Raw genomic sequence first — 17,641 nt, forward strand, 5'->3', positions numbered from 1 at the left:
CTCGGTAAGTAATTGTCCGATTAATATGAAACCTTGAAAAGGCACATCCTCGGGTCCCCAGCAATATACCTGGCAAGTTTCAAGTATATCGGACCCGTGGTTGTCGAGAAACAGCGGTCACAGACAAACAAACACACAGACAGACACACACACACACACACAGAGATTGCTGGAATTATAGATAGATGATATACCAAATGAAAGATTATGAGCTGTTCTTTTTGAATATGTGGTAAATGAAACTATTGGGACAACTAGTTAAATAAACAGCTCTGCGGAACACAATAATTCAACCCGCGACTGCTTCTTCAATGAAATATTGGTATTTATTTCACAATCAGATTTTTTAACATTTATTTACATGGAAACTTTTCAATGTTGTATTAATCTCTTCATCGTGTATTACATTTGCTTTCAGGCGATACCTTCATATTTTTTCTAACAAGAGCCAATCTGAAATAACAGCCATTTGAATGTTTTAGATTCAACGTTTTGGAACGTTAACATGTACTATATTAACAATCCAGTTGCACAGCAATACCTATATTACATAACGTTTTTATATGCATATATACTAAACTGATTTTAAATTTCTTTTGTTGAGAATACAAGATACTAAGCAAACATGTTTATTTATTTTAATCAATAGTTGTGACTCTATCCAATATGGCCATCACATAGTGCCAAAAATCGCTTAACCCTCAAAGCTTTGACAAAGAGAATGTACACATATTCTGCTAAACATGTTTGTTACACACACAATACTAAAAAAACCACACACACACACACCCCTAAACACACACACCTACACACACACACACACACACACACACACACACCCACCCACCAATAAGCCGTTTGCCCGGGTGTGGTGCCCACAGCCATCGGCGGTCACAGACACACAGACATTTCATTTTGAATTATACATATCAAATATAACATAAAACACAGGAACACATCTGGTTAATCAATTACATCTATCTATAATTCCAGTAATCTCTGTGTGTTTGTTTGTACATTTGTACGTTTGTACGTTTGTACGTTTGTACGTTTGTTTGTCTGTGACCGCTGTTTCTCGACAACCACGGGTCCGATATACTTTAAACTTGCCAGGTATATTGCTGGGGACCCGAGGATGTGCCTTTTCAAGGTTTGAAATTAATCGGACAAGTACTTACCGAGCTATGGCGATTTAGCCGTTCGCCGTTCGCTTTGGCGTTGCGAATGGACCAAACCATTGCATGTAAATAGAGGGGGGGGTTCTGTGGTCGTTGCGAATGGACCAAACCATTCATGTAAATAGAGGGGGGGGGGGGGTTCTGTGGTCGTTACTGCCACGTGGTTTCAAAGTTTTTTTTTGTTGTTGTTGTTTGCACGCATGTTTTTTTGCACCCACGTACGGGCACGCCCTAGGATGTTTACACACACACACCCCTACACAAATTTTTTTTTTTTTTTTTTTTTTGGCAAGGAACGGGCACCCACGTACGGGCACGTCCTAGCTTATATATAGTACGGGCATGCCCTATTATAGACAAATTTGAAACATGGATAAACATGATTTAGTGTTCATTCTATGTCACTGTCTGTTTCATCTCCATCCAGGGTACTGTTCTCAGCCATGAGTGCATCATCATCATCATCGTCGTCGTCGTCGTTATCGTCGTCGTTGACTGTACCAGGAGCAACGGTACGGGCTAGATCCGAGAGTTGTGCAGGCAACATAGTTCCGTCATACCACAGAGGTTCGAGATGCTCGTCTGTTTGTGTCCATCCGTGGCCATTGTGTGCCAGCGGAACATCAGGTTTAGGGATATGTGCTCGTTTCCAGATTCCCACTTGATAGTTGACTCGCGCAATGTGCTGAAGCAAGCTTCTTCTACAGGGAGGTAAAGTGGCCATGTCGATGTTTTGTGAAGGCGTTAGTATCTCATCACGAGCACATAGCTCATTTATCCTGAGGAGTCGCAGGTCATCCACTTTTAAAACCCTTGGTCTACCATAGATGGCACATGTGAAGGCTTCAAGGTCATCCAGAAGCTGTGAAGGAATGTCCCAAGTATCACCCAGCTGTGCCAACACTGGAACATATCGAGGGATTTTCAGCAGTGTTTTCATAGGCTTTACTTTTCCTATCCCTCTGAATGCACTTGTTGTATCACAGCCGCAAAAGGCATGCAGAGCCATGAGAGCCGTGCAGTATTCGTGGGAGTAGTTATGGGCCAGTTCTGAGATATTGATCAGCTTCTTTTTATTCCCTGTTCCTGTGTCAAAGAGGACTGTGATATCAGCCAGTCGGTGTGCATAGTGCAATAGAATGAAGAAGACGTCTGTGTCAGGACTTTTCACTCGCACATAGTTGAAGTTCTTGCTTTGAGCATACTCACAGTAGAGTATAATCCTCGAGTCTGTTTCTTCTTGTGATGAGGTCATCGAATCTAATAAGTGTGATGAAGTTGTTGTCCCATCTTCAGATGTCAGCTTATGTGGCACCCCATCACATATCAGTATCACGTTTCGTCCATGAAGCTTTGAGGCATACTCATCCGTTCTCCACAACCTGAGCAACATCTGGATAAATTGAAGTTTGTTCTCGTCATTTGACAGGAACTGTTTCCAGTCTGGAGGCTTCTTGGTCGCTCCTCCTTTGATGATCAATTTGTTCCCAACACCTCTCCTCTTCCGTTCCATTGCTTTAACAGAGGTTGGCAGGTACATGTCTGTGCTGAATATGACGTTGTGAGTGTTTGACATGGTGTCAAAAACTTTAGAGCAGATTTCACTGAAGCTTCCGGGAAGATCTTTGAGATAGTAGAAGCATGCATTGCCATCATGCACAGTGAGGGTGTCGTTCTCTGGTGGTATGATGGCATTCTCACACTCCTTGGTCAAGTGGTGAAAGGCTTTACTCTTGTCTGTTTTCGCGAGAAATCCATCTGAAGTCCCAAGGCTGTAAGAAACTGGAGTCAGGGGATACGTCATCAGCTCCTTGAGATCGAGTTGTAGTCCTTCGTTTTGAGACTTCATGAATAGCTTGAAAGCAACATTGCCTTGTTGTTTGTATTGTATGACTTTTTGCTTTCCTGAGCTGATGATTGATACCTTGTTCATGCTTCCCAATGTCCGCAAGTTCATTCGTTTTACGGGCTCAAAGAACTTGCTGTCAGTCTGGAGTCGCTCGATAATGAATGCTTCTTTAGCACGTCTGCCCAGGTTCTCAGCTGCTAGTACGTCCTTGACAACATCATCCGATGCTGCTGCACCAGACGAAAGGATCAGGAGTTTATCTTTGGTTTCCACGTCAAATGGATTCAAGAAGCTTTCAATAGCCTCGCAAGTTTTCACAACATTTTTCTCACTTCGAAGGATCTCTGTGGGGCGAACGTCTCGATGTTTCATTCCCTCTCCAGAGTCGGCCAGCATATTTGCCATGCTGAGAGTAGCATTAACATACTGCGACCTTGCATGTATGGTTCTCACCCAGCGCTGGTAGGCACTGTAATTCGTCATTATACCTGAAATTCCTGTACCTCCACCACCATGAGACTTGGCATGACGCATAAACGTTTCTTCCATGGTCTTGTCCACGTCACACCTATTGCCAGGGATAAACGAACGTGCCACACTTATGGCACCCCTCTCAAGGAGTTCCTCTGCTCCAGGATGAGATGTTTCTATGTTGGCTATGAAGACTGAAAAGAAGGTCGTGTAGCGAGCATAGTTTTGTGCTCCAAAGCTGAAAAACAAGTCGCTCATCTGGCTGATACACTGAGAGTAGAGCTGAAAGTTGTTCACCTTTACTGCCTCAATCAGCGATAGTACGAGACCAAAATGATCCATGTAGCTAATCCACAGCTGAGCTGTTTTCCCTAGCTTTCCAGATCGAACTTCACTGCAAAATTTGGCATATCGCTTGATGTGCTCAGTGATGCTCTCGTCAGATAGAACTGCGTTCAGGTTTTCCGCATTTGGCGAATCAATCAAATGTGTTAGTCTATCCCTTGAGTCATCAGGGAGACTGGTCATCAGAAGGTCAGCATTGTCCTGTTTGCTGAACTGTTCCATGAGTAGTCGTTGCAGTGACTCTAACATGACCTTGTGGCAATGCATTGCTCTTTCATAATGTTTTCCAGTCATCACACCTGTCAGTGAACCAGAACCAATCAACCCAGCTTCTAGCAGGATATCAGACAGACCAGAGCCAAACATCTTCTTGCCGATCACTTTCAGATATGCGCAGGCGAGATGAAAGGTTCCAATCAACACGATGTGTCTCTCGTATCGTATTGGGTTGTTCCATATCAGGGGGAATGCCTTCATGCATACCCCCAAGTCGAATGTGGTAATCACATAGTGTTGATCGACTTCACTGGTTCTGAAATGCAACTAAAATAGGCATGGGTTACATATTCATTTCTTTTAGTGACAATCCCCATAGTTGTAGGAGAGGGCACTGTCATGTCACTTTTGGTGGCAAATTTGGATTTTGCTAGCTAGTGACAATTTTTCTTGTGATCTAAAAAGTGAATCAATTAATTACAATGCATATAAAAACATTACGGGATCATGCCGATGGGTATTGCCTGCATAACTGGATTCAATATAGTGCATGTTAACGTTCCACAACGTTGAATCTAAAACATTCAAATGGCTGTTATTTCAGATTGGCTCTTGTTAGAAAAAATATGAAGGTATCGCCTGAAAGCAAATGTAATACACGATGAAGAGATTAATACAACATTGAAAAGTTTCCATGTAAATAAATGTTAAAAAATCTGATTGTGAAATAAATACCAATATTTCATTGAAGAAGCAGTCGCGGGTTGAATTATTGTGTTCCGCAGAGCTGTTTATTTAACTAGTTGTCCCAATAGTTTCATTTACCACATATTCAAAAAGAACAGCTCATAATCTTTCATTTGGTATATCATATATTGAAATAGGAGCTATTTGAGGCCTCTGGTGGAAGATTATAATCAGTAGTCAAAGTTCGGTCGACGTCGGAGAGCGTCGGCATAATTATGAGGGTACCCTACTTTGTTGAGCCGAAATGGGCATTGCATCCCTAAATTTTTCTTGGTAACATTTGGAATCGTGTTTAGTATGCCTCTGGGCTTCAAAAAAAGTTGGTTTGGTTTAGAGGTGGGGGGGATGCTCGTGCACCATATGTGGCCCATGGCCTATATCTTTTTAACGCGTGGTTCGATTTTTACAAAATAAACTTTTTCTTGAAGGGCTGAACCGTGCGCTCACAACGATACCGAGTTTGACCCTGGGAGAGCCGGAGGGGGAGGGGGAGGTGAAGGGGAGAGGGGGAAGGCGCTGTTCCCCTCCCCTCCTCTCTCCGGCTCTCCCAATATTTATATTATATATCTTTCCTATATATATATATATAATATAAATATTGGGAGAGCAGTAACATCTTGCCACCGTGGAAGGGTTTTGGTTTTGGTATATAACAGGTAAAAAAATATATTTATATATTATATATATTTTTGATATATATATATATATAAAAATATATAAAATGAAATATATGATATGAAAAATATATGAAATATATAAAATATATAAAATATATAAAAAAATATATAAAATATATGAAAAATATATTTAAAAAATATATGATATATATTTGATATATATATCAAAGAAAGTTTTTGTTTGTTTGTTTGCATGTGCTAATCTCCTGAACGGTGAAAGATAGGAGGAAACCTCCAATACAAAAAATGTCGGGACGGGCCCCGGGAAGGTTATAGGCTAGGTGGTGAGGCCGGTCGAGGCCCACCTCTGCCGGGCTGGGCCAATTTCACAATTAAAAGCTGAGCTGAATTGTTGTAGTCGATCTTCTATGGCCGCGAGTAAAAGGTGAATTATAGTAGTAAATGCATTCAAAAAGAACCAAAAATGTGGGGACGGGCCCTGCGAAGGTTATGGGCCAGGTGGCGAGGCCGGTCGAGGGCCACCTCGGCCGGGCTGGGCCCATATCGTAATTAAAAGCTGAGCTGAATTATAGTAGTCAATCGTCTACGGCCACGAGTAAAAGCTGAATTATAGTAGTAAATTCATTCAAAAAGAACTAAAAATGTCGGGACGGGCCCCAGGAAGGTTATAGGCTAGGTGGCGAGGCCGGTCGAGGCATCTGGCCATTAAAAAAAACATTGCCTCAAACAGGGAACCATGATTGTCATGGGGCCCGCAAGGCTAACCCCCACTCTAGCGGGGAAAATGGCCTTAAAACGATCATTCATTCATTCATTCATTCATTTATTATATATTATATATGTATTATATAACACACACATATTCTGTTTTTGGTGTTCTCACAGATTGCACACCCTTTCCTGGTGAAGAAGAATCTCGCCAGTGCTGACCCAAGACAGTTCAAGTGGCAGTTGTACAAGATATGGTTCGATCTGTATGGACGTGGCACCGGGTGAGGCTTAAACTTGTGGGCACGTATGGGGAATTCGTTTGGCTCGAAGATAAGGTGACCCACCGTTTTGTGTGCTGTCTATCTCGTCACTCTCATAGCTTGTATCCAGAGCTTTGTGGGAATTTATCTTTGCCGGCCTTTCTTCTTCCTCTTTTTTTACACTCCCCATTCTTATTTGTTTTCTAACTTCCTCTTTCTATTTTTATTTCCTTCTTTGCTTTTGTCTGTCATTGTCAACAGAGACTTTATGTGTGGCTTTATGCCCTGCTTTTTGTTCTTGTGCTTCATGTTTTTTCAGAATTAAAGTTGTCCTGAGGAATCTAGATTGACAAACAGTTATTGTATGTCCATGACTGTGTTCATGTAAACTTATAACCACTGCGAACTGCCCTTTTTTGAGTGACGGTCCCCCCCTTGCCCTTACCCCTCTCCCTGCTTCTCCAAATATCCCATTTCCTCTTCTTTTATTCGTCCCTGCATCAATCCATTTTTCTTTCTCCCCTCCTCTTCTTAATTTTTTTTCCTAAACATAATTAGCATATAGGTTCCTCATATCCATAATGACTCTCAATAACATCACTATTTGGTGTTTTAAATGTTACCCCAAGATTGCTTAACTCATGCATAAGCAAAGGCACAGTAATAAATGTGCCCAGGTGGGTGTATATGTGGTTATGCTGAGTCTAACATTTTCATTAATTGTTTAAAAAAATAAACAGACATCTTCAAGGCATCATGCCTTGAACAGACATCATGTCGTAAAAACAGACATCATGTCCTAAAAACATACATCATGTCCTAAAACCTGCCCTGCCACTCTTGCACTTCCTGTCTGCTCTTTTCACCCTATCATTTGCACTAGGTCATCTTCCATCTGCTTGGAAATCCACCAACATCACTGCTTTACATAACTAGACGGTATTCAAAGAATACTTACCCTGCGCAGTCAACTTGATGTGAGCCAACTCTTCTGTTTATGAAGGGTTTTGGTTTTTTTTGATCCAATATGTCTGCCAGACCGAGAAATTTCATCATTAATTTATAATCTCTAATATAATTGTTGTGTAGATCACGTTCAAGAAATTTTAAACAGATCAGACTAAGCGTTGTCCCTGTTGAATTACGGCGTCATAATTAAAGCACCAATGACGTCATCGTTAACATCACCTATTCCCCATGCGGAGTTCTTTACAATGAGCCACGTTTCAATTTTTTTCCATGGAGCGGTTTTGGAGATATACAGGTGCAACGTTTTTCGGGTTTTCCATGATGGCACCTGTACCACGTAACCTATGACGTCATAATTATGATTCAAATATGATACGGTGAAATGGTGTGAATTTCACCTCTGGTGAAAATGTTGTGTCCATCAGACCAACAGTTGCAGAGAAAAAATAATTCATACTGATCGGATCAAGCGTTGTACTTGTCGAATTATGACGTCATAATTAAGGTACCGGTGACATCATCATTGACATATCTTATTCCCCATGGGGAGTACTTCACAATGAGCAATGTTTCAATTTTTCCATTGAGCTGTTTCGGAGATATAGAGGTGTAACGTTTTTCGATGATGGCATTGGTACCATGTGACCTATGACGTAATAATTATGAATAAAACAAATCTACAGGCAGAGGCGCTCCTATGATAAATTTAGTGTCAATTGGACCAAGAGTGGCTGAGAAAATGAATTTTTAAAATGCAGGTACGCACGTACACACGTACTCACCCGAATGCATAACCCTGTTTTTCGCTTCTGGAGTGCAGGGTAAAAAGGTGCAAAAATTGATCCCCTCACCTACAGACCTGTCAGCTTACTTTCAGTCACCAATAAGGTAATGGGATCCATCAAATCCAATCCAGCTAGTCACCGTCTGGGCATCCTCCGTCGTACAATGTCCTTCCTTGGCACACCTGAACACCAATGCACCTACAAGGCCTTGATCCGCAGCTTAATGTGGAACTGCAATCCCTTCTGGGCTGGCACCCCTGCCTCACATCTTGCCCAGCTTGCCACCGTGGAAATCAAGGCCTTCAAGATCATTGGAAACTTCCATGATAAAGCTGAGTCTGTGCCTGTCATTTTTCCATCACAGACAGGTCAGTGGTCTCTCTGTCTTTTACCACATCCTTTCTGGTCTTGCACCCTCTGCACTTTCCCTGCTTTGTCCCACCCCTCCCCCCTCTCAGGGTCTCTGCAGGGTGCCCGTGGTCCACTATTGACCACGGCCTTCTGGTGAAACCCATAAAATTCAGAATTACTTGTCACTTCCACTTATTTGTTCCTCTTTTTTCCGGCCTGTGGAATCGACTTCCACATTCTCTTCAATGTCATTCTTCCCTCCAGGTCTTCAAGACACCTGTTTACCACCATCTCAGATCACCCCCTCACCCCCATCCAAAACCATGATCCTTTTACCCCCGTTTGTACCATGTCCCCCACTTTTAAGACCACTCCTTCCAAATTTCCAGTTTTCCTTACTAATGAGGACTGATTCTGTATTCAGCTGCTCTACCCCGTGCGTTCTCTTGAAACAGAGCGATTTAACTTGACATTTCGAAAGTCTTAGTGCATTGGAAAGTGGAAACGCATGCGCTTGTGGTTAATGTGGTTTCTCCGGTAGGAAAAACAAATGCACGATATTTACCATAACGACACAGCTGATGCAGTCACAGTTGCTGTTTGCTTCAAAAATTTCACAAATTAATAAAATGCAAAGGCTTTGGTTCCAACATTCCTTACTGGAAGTTAGTCATTTTTAAAGGAGATTGATTGAAGCTCTCACGATACCCCAGGCACAACCAAGGTTATTGTGGAGCCGCCATTCGTAGAGGTTCTGGGATTGATGGACGGTGACAAGTTGATGGTGATTGAATGAGGTCGATTCTCTCCCATCTCCATCTCTCTCCCCCATCCCTCGTCTGGTCTCTCTGGTCTCTCTCTCCCCCATCACTCGTCTGGTCTCTCTGGTCTCTCTCTCTCTCTCCCATCCCTTGTCTGGTCTCTCTGGTCTCTCTCTCCTCCATCCCTCGTTTGGTCTCTCTGGTCTCTCTCGCCCCCATCCCTCGTCTGGTCTCTCTGGTCTCTCTGGTCTCTCTCTCTCCCATCCCTTGTCTGGTCTGTCTGGTCTCTCTCTCCCCCATCCCTCGTTTGGTCTCTCTGGTCTCTCTTTCCCCCATCCCTCGTTTGGTCTCTCTGGTCTCTCTCTCCCCCATCCCTCAAAGTCAGGTATTGGGTTGCCGAAGTAGTCTCAAAGCAAAAATCACAACAGGTGGTTGTGCGGTCGTTTGTCCAGTGCTCACTAAGGCATGAATAAGCCTCCCCTGCGTGGAAAGACACCGTGGGATGCTTAACGTCCACTGACGACTGCTGGCAGATGGGTCCCCAACGTAATGTCCGGTCCAATGAACGGAGTCCTCATAGATGCCTCACCCTGCCTGTGATTCCCCAGGGGGCAGTTTACTTTCTAAGATTCCTGGTTTCTTCAGCGTGAAGCTGAGCCAGGTGTGTGGCAGGAGCAGCTCGGTGAGAGGCAGGAGCGCCAGCCCAAAGGGCAGAGCAGTATTCCATCAATCTTCTGAGATGTTTGGTGCCTGGCACAATCCCCGGTGAAGTTGAAATCGGATAGAGTTCAACTGGTTTTAGTGCGAGGAGATGCTGCATAGAGAATCCACTTGCTTGCAACTTCTACACAGACAGGTGCCTTGAAGCCGGAGTACAATCCGGAAACTGCTTGGTATTTATTTATTTATTATATCCTGCATAGCACATCAATCGCATGCAAGATGAAGGACATTACGAGACAGTATTGTACCTTGAGGGCTGGCAAGTTGGGCCACTTGTATAGTTCACCTGTTATCATATCGAACACGGAGCAATCACTTTGTTCCTTCCTTTGCCCCACACAGAAACGACTCTTCTGGTTTTGAGCACGTGTTTGTCGGCGAGACGCGTAAAGCGCACGAGGTCATCGGTTTCCACAACTGGATCCAGTTTTATCTCCAGGAGAAACGCGGCAATGTCGACTACCTGGGCCACCATGCTCGTCGCTCGAGGAGTCGGGTGGGTCTTGATGCTCGCCCAATTATTCCAGACAGGATGATGGAATTTGTTGCTTTTTATTTGGTAACGAATTTTTGGGGGAATGCTGCCTTTCCTTATCGCAGCATTTTACTGTCTTTCCCAATTTACCCTGAGCTCACAGTATATTCGCTTACAGCTGTTGTCAGGCTTGTTTCTGCAATTAGTGCCCCCAATTCTTAATGGTACCTCAGAGTTTCTTCGACCGCGAAGAGTACGAAACCACCCATGCTAAACCGACACCCCTCACTGGCTTTGCTAGTGTGGAGGTGACTGTGCCACCTTGCCAGGACCAAAGACAACACCTGGCAAAGGGCGGATGAGCACCGGCAGGGAGCCAACGGCCATCCAGTGAGGAGATGGTGTCTCCTAAAAACACCCATCCGGTTTGGACCGGTTTATGTCATACCAAAGACTTTAAAAATGGTACGTGCTGCTGCCTTGCTTGAAAAAGATAGAGCACCGACAATCCCCATCGGTTGGCATCCATGGGGAGGAAATTCCTCTTGAGGAAATGTCCCCACTGAATAGGGTGAGAAAAACGGCGCCATTGTTATGACGCCTCTGGTAGCCAGAGTATTCTGGGAAGTGACGGTAGTGATGGCACTTCCCCCAAGCTCAGTGTCTGTGTTAAGTGTTTGTCTCGATTGTTATCTCCATATGTGGGTTTCAGAAGGTGGAACGGAGCCCTCCCAGGTCTCAAAGTATCTATCTTCGTGTGTGTGCACGTACAAGTTGCTGCTGTTGGCTGCTCTCTCCACACGTGGGTGGGTTTCAGGAGATAGATCGGAGACATACCCGGTCTCAAAGTATCCACCTCCATTGTGTGTGTGTGTGTGTGTGTGTGTGTGTGTGTATGTGTGTGTGTGTGTGTGTGTGTGTGTGTGTGTGTGTGTGTGTGTGTGTGTGTGTGTGTGTGTAAGAGAGACAGAATTGTGAGGAATAGAAATGAAAAAACGAGGTGTGTGTGTGTGTGTGTGTGTGTGTGTGTGTGTGTGTGTGTGTGTGTGTGTGTGTGTGTGTGTGTGTGTGTGTGTGTGTGTGTGTGTGTGTGTGTGTGTGTGTGTGTGTATAAAAGAGTGAGATAGAATTGTGAGGAACAAAAATGAAAAAACGAGGTGTGTGTGTGTGTGTGTATATATGTGTGTGTGTGTGTGTGTGTGTGTGTGTGTGTGTGTGTGTGTGTGTGTGTGTGTGTGTGTGTGTGTGTGTGTATAAAAGAGTGAGATAGAATTGTGAGGAACAGAAATGAAAAAACGAGGTGTGTGTGTGTGTGTGTGTGTGTGTGTGTGTGTGTGTGTGTGTGTGTGTGTGTGTTAGCTTTATTACGAGCCTTAGCCCAAGTATAAAAATTACATACCCACATACGTACACCTATACATGCACACACACACATAAATGCACGCACACAAGAAGGTGTGGATACCTTGAGACCTGGTGAGGCTCTGTTCCACCTTCTGAAACCTGTATATGGAGATAACAACCAACAACACACACAAACACACACTCAGATTCCGTGTTTGTAGGTGATCGTGAACTCAAATCCAGATCAATATATAAGTGAGTGTCATTTGCAGGAATGACCATTATTGAAAAAGTAAGGATGGTTTCACATGATAGTTTGTGGTGACCGTCCCTACCGTTACATACTTTATGGCATAACATCCCTACATCCTTTTACATTTAAAAAAAGGCTTTTTATTATCCGTATATTATGGATCTGATTTTTCAATCGGATTTTTCAATGATACCCGATGACGGGCTCTTTTCCGAAAGAGAGAGTTGCACGTGAACCGATCGCATCGTCGCAGGCGAGTAGTTTGTTTCTCTGTCTCAAGACAATTCAGTAGCCTGAGGTCTTCATTCGAAACCGATGTGGTTGCGTCATATCCGGACGATTCGGTTGCACGCGGTCTTCATTCGAACCCGATGTGGTTGCGTCATATCCGGACGATTCGGTTGCACGCGGTCTTCATTCCAAACCGATGTGGTTGCATCATTTCCGGAGGCCTAAAAGGGAACGTTTCAATCACATCAGGTGCCTTGGCAGAGCGACCCCTTTTCAGTACTTCGAGTGGTACAAACAACACTCCATATTGCTTCAATCAAAGTACTTTGATCCTTGGCCTGCGCCAATGGGAGTGCAGCCAAACGTCGACCCTGTTTGATCTGTAACCGAACTCGCTTTGCAAATTGAAGGCTTCCTGAGTGACTCATTCGGCCTAACTAAGATCTTTTCTATCAAGAATCAGAATGACTCCCAAGTGTAAGGCCTATGGTGATATTCCTGCCAAATACACTGGCAATGCCGTCGACTCACTGTTGGGGTTGGCATCGGATGACTTGGATGGTTTGCTAAAAATCGGTATTTTTTTGAGGATATTCACCCAAACTTCATGGACCTTGTCCTGCTGGAATTCATTTTTGATTGCGTTGAATATCCTGTATTTTGTCCAGGTGGTGTTCTTCATTTTCTTTTTCTCTTAAGGCCAGGACCACATCCTTTTCATCAAGCATTTGGGTTGGCCTGTTTACCGTTTCCATCTGATCCAATGGCGCATGATGGTCGATTACCCAGGTTGAAATCCCATGGGCTATTTACATTTCTACGTTATCTACCAATGGCCTTGTAATTCATATTAAACTAGAACGGCAATCGGTAGAGAGCACACCTCCGCCAGGCTGAACAGTTTATGTTTTGTATCCCACTGATAGGCTGGATCTGGATTCGGACCTGAACCAAAATCTAATCGGATTGTTCTTGTCACCTAACCAACTCATCCCCCAAGCGTAGTTATAACTCGTCCATAACTTTTTTTTAATATGACGTTATATATCACTTTTCGCCCGATCTCTCAATGGTGAAAAATCACTTTAAAATTAAATAATTCTCGTATCCGACTCCATATTCAGATCTTCACTAAAATCTAGTCGATTCGGTCTCGTCACACACACAACCTGTCCACCAAGTTTCGTCCAAATCCGTCCACAACTTTTTGAGATATTGTGCTATATCTCGTTTTTAACCCCGTCACTCAATGGTGGAAATCACTTAAAAATTTATTTGATCCGGATCCGGATTTGAATCTTCACCAAAATTGAAAGAACTTATTGATGATATATTGAAAAGAACGATAATTGGTGGAGAGGTTGCGCATGTGACACATTCTAACCATAACCCTAACCCTAAACCTAACCGTAACCCTAACGCTAACCCTAACCCTAACAACCCTAACCCTAACCCTAACTAACAACTAACCTAACCCTAACCCTAACAAATCGGGTTAGGGTTCGCGTTAGTTGTTAGTTACGGTTAGGGTTAGGGTTGTTACGGTTAGGGTTAGATCGTGTCACATGCGCAACCTCTCCACCAATTATCATTCCTATCCATCCATAACTTTTTGAGATATCCTGCTATATATCGTTTTTAGCCCTCTCTCCCATTGGTGACGAATCACTTTTAAAATTCTCTGATCCAGATCTTCACCAAAATCTAATAATTTTGTCTTTGTCACATACGCTACCTCTCTGCCAAATTTAGTCCGAATCCGTCCACAATTTTTTAGAGATATCTTGTTCACAGTCCATTTCTGTATGGACGGGGGCATTGTAGACAAACACAGACAGACAAACAAACAGACAAACAGACAGGGTGAAAACATAACCTCCATCCACCTTCGGTGGTGGAGGTAAAAAGTTAACTGACCTCTACTAATGTCTTTGTCCTAATGTATGTTGTCTACTAACGTACAGTACATACGTTGTATGTTGTATGTCTTATCTACACCTCCGAGAGGATTTGACCAAGGAAGCTGAAATTTTCAGGGGATACTCAGGAAACCCTGAAGGTGTGTTTACTAAAGTTTCGTTTGATTCCATCAAGTTTTGAAAAATAACGATTTCTGGCCATCTTTGCATTTTCTTCCTTTGGGGGGGAGGAGGGGTGCAATTAGAATTTTGGGAGCTGTATAACTACGAAAGACTTTATTTATTCATATTCACAGTGCACATGTTTTTGCTTCATGTACGTAACCCGGGTTATTTCTTTTACTCGTACACCCGCTCACTACGGGAGCGGCAGGAAGGGTCATTCCTCTTTGGGGTATATAGATTACAGTCGATCTCTGGTCGGGTCTCAAGAACATTGGGTGTGTGTTCATTTACCAAGTTTCTTGTGGAGAGATCGCCAAGTGGTTTAAATATTCGAGCAAGCACTCCATTCAAAACCATTAAGGAACGGCTGGCTTGGCAAGCGCTAGCTAGCTGCTTGGCAAATGTTGCACACCACGGGCTGCCTCCCTTTCAGTTTCGTGTTAAACAGCAAGAGCGAGTTTCAAAATTTCGCCATGAAAAACGCCACGCCAGGAAGGGTCATGTTTTTAAATCAACCCTGTGGGATATATAGAGCACAGTAGATCTTCCCTCAGTTCTATCAGTAAAATTTACCTCACGGATGTCGAGATTCCTCCAAATTTCTTCATTTAGTGTTATAAATAGCATTAGCTACTGTTTAAAAAGCTAATCATATGTGTTTGTGGTTTATAATATTTTTACTTCCGATGGACGCCGTTGGGCGTTGCTCCCACGAAAACGCCATGATAAGCTATTTATAAATGTTGAGTCGACGTTTGTTCAAGGAGGAAAAACCCATTGGGAGGTGGGATATTATTGGTATTAATATTGTTTTGTAATAACATTAATATTATGCTATTATCGTTTGTTTTGTTGTAAGAAACGGCTTTGGAAAAACGCCACGATAAAGTTAATTTAACATGGATATACACCTTCACATGCAACCACATTGACGGCAATGGTGGGGAAAACCCGTTCGGGGGAGAAAACCCCCTTGGGGGAAGGGGGGGAATTAATGTGCTACAACCTTCATTGTGTAACCCTTCGTCATCCTGTCAAGTTTAGTTGAGATTGGATAAGTAACGACGGAATATATTGCAGTCAAAAAATCATCAGACAGACAGACAGACAGACACCAAAATGTGTATTTTAGTATGATGATTTTTTTGGGAGTGATCAGGACAGCGGTCTGTTACCTATACACCACCCAAATAAAGGGATGCGTCAGAAGAGTTGCATGCTTGGCACAACATCGCAGTGGGGCAGGTACTCTGCCATGGTATTAATAGTTCAAAGATTGTAAGATACCCCCCTCCCCCCTTAGGGAGCGGGTGCCTCTAGTACAGATAACGGAGCCGAGGCGTCATCTCATGGCTGCTTTGGGTAAAAGATAAAAGTTGTTTCCCTCATGCTTGAACGGAGAAAACCACGGTACCTCGTAGACGTGAACCTCAAGAAAACTTGCAATGTGGAGATTCCTTTGCGAGGTTAAGTGGGAGGATTTTGCTTCAGAAGATGTTGATTTTGTTTTGCTGATGGAGTTGATGTGATGAACACGGATGGGTTTGTTTTTACGTCGATTTACCTTGTTTTTTGAGGTTTGTTGCATTTTCTTCCCCTTCAGTAACTTCCTTTCCTCCTTCCTGCTTTTGCTCTCTGCTCTTGTGTGCTCTCTACCCATTTATTCGTTTCACCCTCAGCCTGACGAGGAAGACCATCTGTTGACCCTGCAGTTCAGCTGGAAACAAGCAGTGAAGCCAAAAGGAAGTTCTTTTATAGGCACGAGTCCCGAATTTGAGATGGCCTTGTACACCGTCGCCTTCCTTCTCGGCACCGAGCATTCGTCTAAGTATCGCATCCAGGTGGACGAGTACCGTTTTGATCTAGTGTGCCATCGCAGTGGTTCCCACATCGGGTCCACATATCCCATGCTGCTGGAGAGCAACCTTCCGGTGTAGGCCCTGGAGTTTCATTTTTTGAAATTCCTGAATTCAGGCAGAAAAGTGAAGAAGATTAACCTTAAAAGTTTGTTTCTAAAGTTTCCTTTTTTTGGCAAACCGGAGCATATAACGGGTCACATGACCAGGAAGTTTGTTCAAAATCTAAGCTTCGACCACGTTATTGTTACCCAAACTTGTATGACTCTACCATACCTGGACCACCACCTTTGTATTTCTCAGCGCGTCAGTTGTACTTTCCCAACAAGTTAGCGACCATGTTTTGTATACGTATCCGACGACGGCGCTCACTTACATGTCCTCACTCATCGGCGGTCTGCCGTCGAATGACAGCTTCTGCAGGTGGGAAAAAATTCACGCGTGTGCATTCGGATCGCCTACATACGTGCACCAATCAACGCCTCCCTAGCTTCTTCTTTTTTACCCACGAAAAATAAAGGTCGGATACTTTTTGAACACAGTAGTACTACGTGAGATTTGCCCCTTGCTCGACATGTTTGTAACGAGGTCTGTGATTGGTTAATGAAATTGGCTCTTGTTTGCTCAACCACTATTAAACCAGGAACAATATTGCTATTTGTTAATTACGGTAATTGTGTACATTTTTCATACAGGTATGATAGCTCTTATACACTTCTTTGTTGCAGCTTTCCATTTTACTCAGGCTTTGTTAGGAATCCACAATTTCTAGATTTGGTGAGAGATTCTTGTTTTTTTCATTTCAATTGGATGGTAGTAAGTCCAATCATTCCCTTGTACCCATAATATGTAGATTACATTTTACCGACTTTATTATTCCAGCCATGAAATGGTCTGTATCCCTCTTTTCATCCACTGTATTGTGATCCAATATCAATAAAAAGATGGTGTCTGTCCCGTTTCCTGTTACCTCTCACCGCTCCGCACATCGTCAGCAGATTTGCGTTATTATCCTCGCCTGAGGAGAAGGTATTGCATTTGAATCCGTTTGTCTGGCTGTCTGTTTGTCTGTCTGTCTGTTTGTTTGTCCTCACAGAATCTATATAATAATACCGTAAGGACTCGACTTTGTTATCCCTTTTACGCCGCACCCAGTGACCCGATGCCCACGGCACTCATGGATTTACGATCTACGAACCGCGCTCTTTGTTTATCACGTACAGCCATACTCGAAAAATCTGAATTAGCCGACGTTGGGGCCCAAAAGCATCCGATTAACTGCCGATACGACGCCATCTTACGACGCCATTGTATTGGCGTCTGCTGGGCGAAGGCGAAGCGAGCCGTCCGCTGATTGGACAGTCGAGTGGTGTGAACATGGGTGGTGTGAACCA

General features: G+C 43.4%; 1 protein-coding gene across 1 annotated transcript in view; it reads left to right on the forward strand.

The window, feature by feature from the left end:
* The window catches only part of LOC137423109 (poly(U)-specific endoribonuclease-A), a 56,484-nt gene extending 39,283 nt beyond the window's left edge, over window positions 1–17,201 (forward strand). Inside the window, exons 5-7 of the mRNA XM_078771136.1 lie at window positions 6,330–6,436; window positions 10,347–10,500; window positions 16,071–17,201. Of these exons, the coding sequence (XP_078627262.1) occupies window positions 6,330–6,436; window positions 10,347–10,500; window positions 16,071–16,328 (519 nt within the window). The 3' untranslated portion in view covers window positions 16,329–17,201. The remainder of the gene's footprint in view (window positions 1–6,329; window positions 6,437–10,346; window positions 10,501–16,070) is intronic.
* Window positions 17,202–17,641: the final 440 nt, after the last annotated feature.

Source organism: Myxine glutinosa, chromosome 1 (assembly GCF_964187855.1).
Source record: "Myxine glutinosa chromosome 1, kmMyxGlut1.1, whole genome shotgun sequence".
Taxonomy (NCBI): Eukaryota; Metazoa; Chordata; class Myxini; order Myxiniformes; family Myxinidae; genus Myxine; species Myxine glutinosa.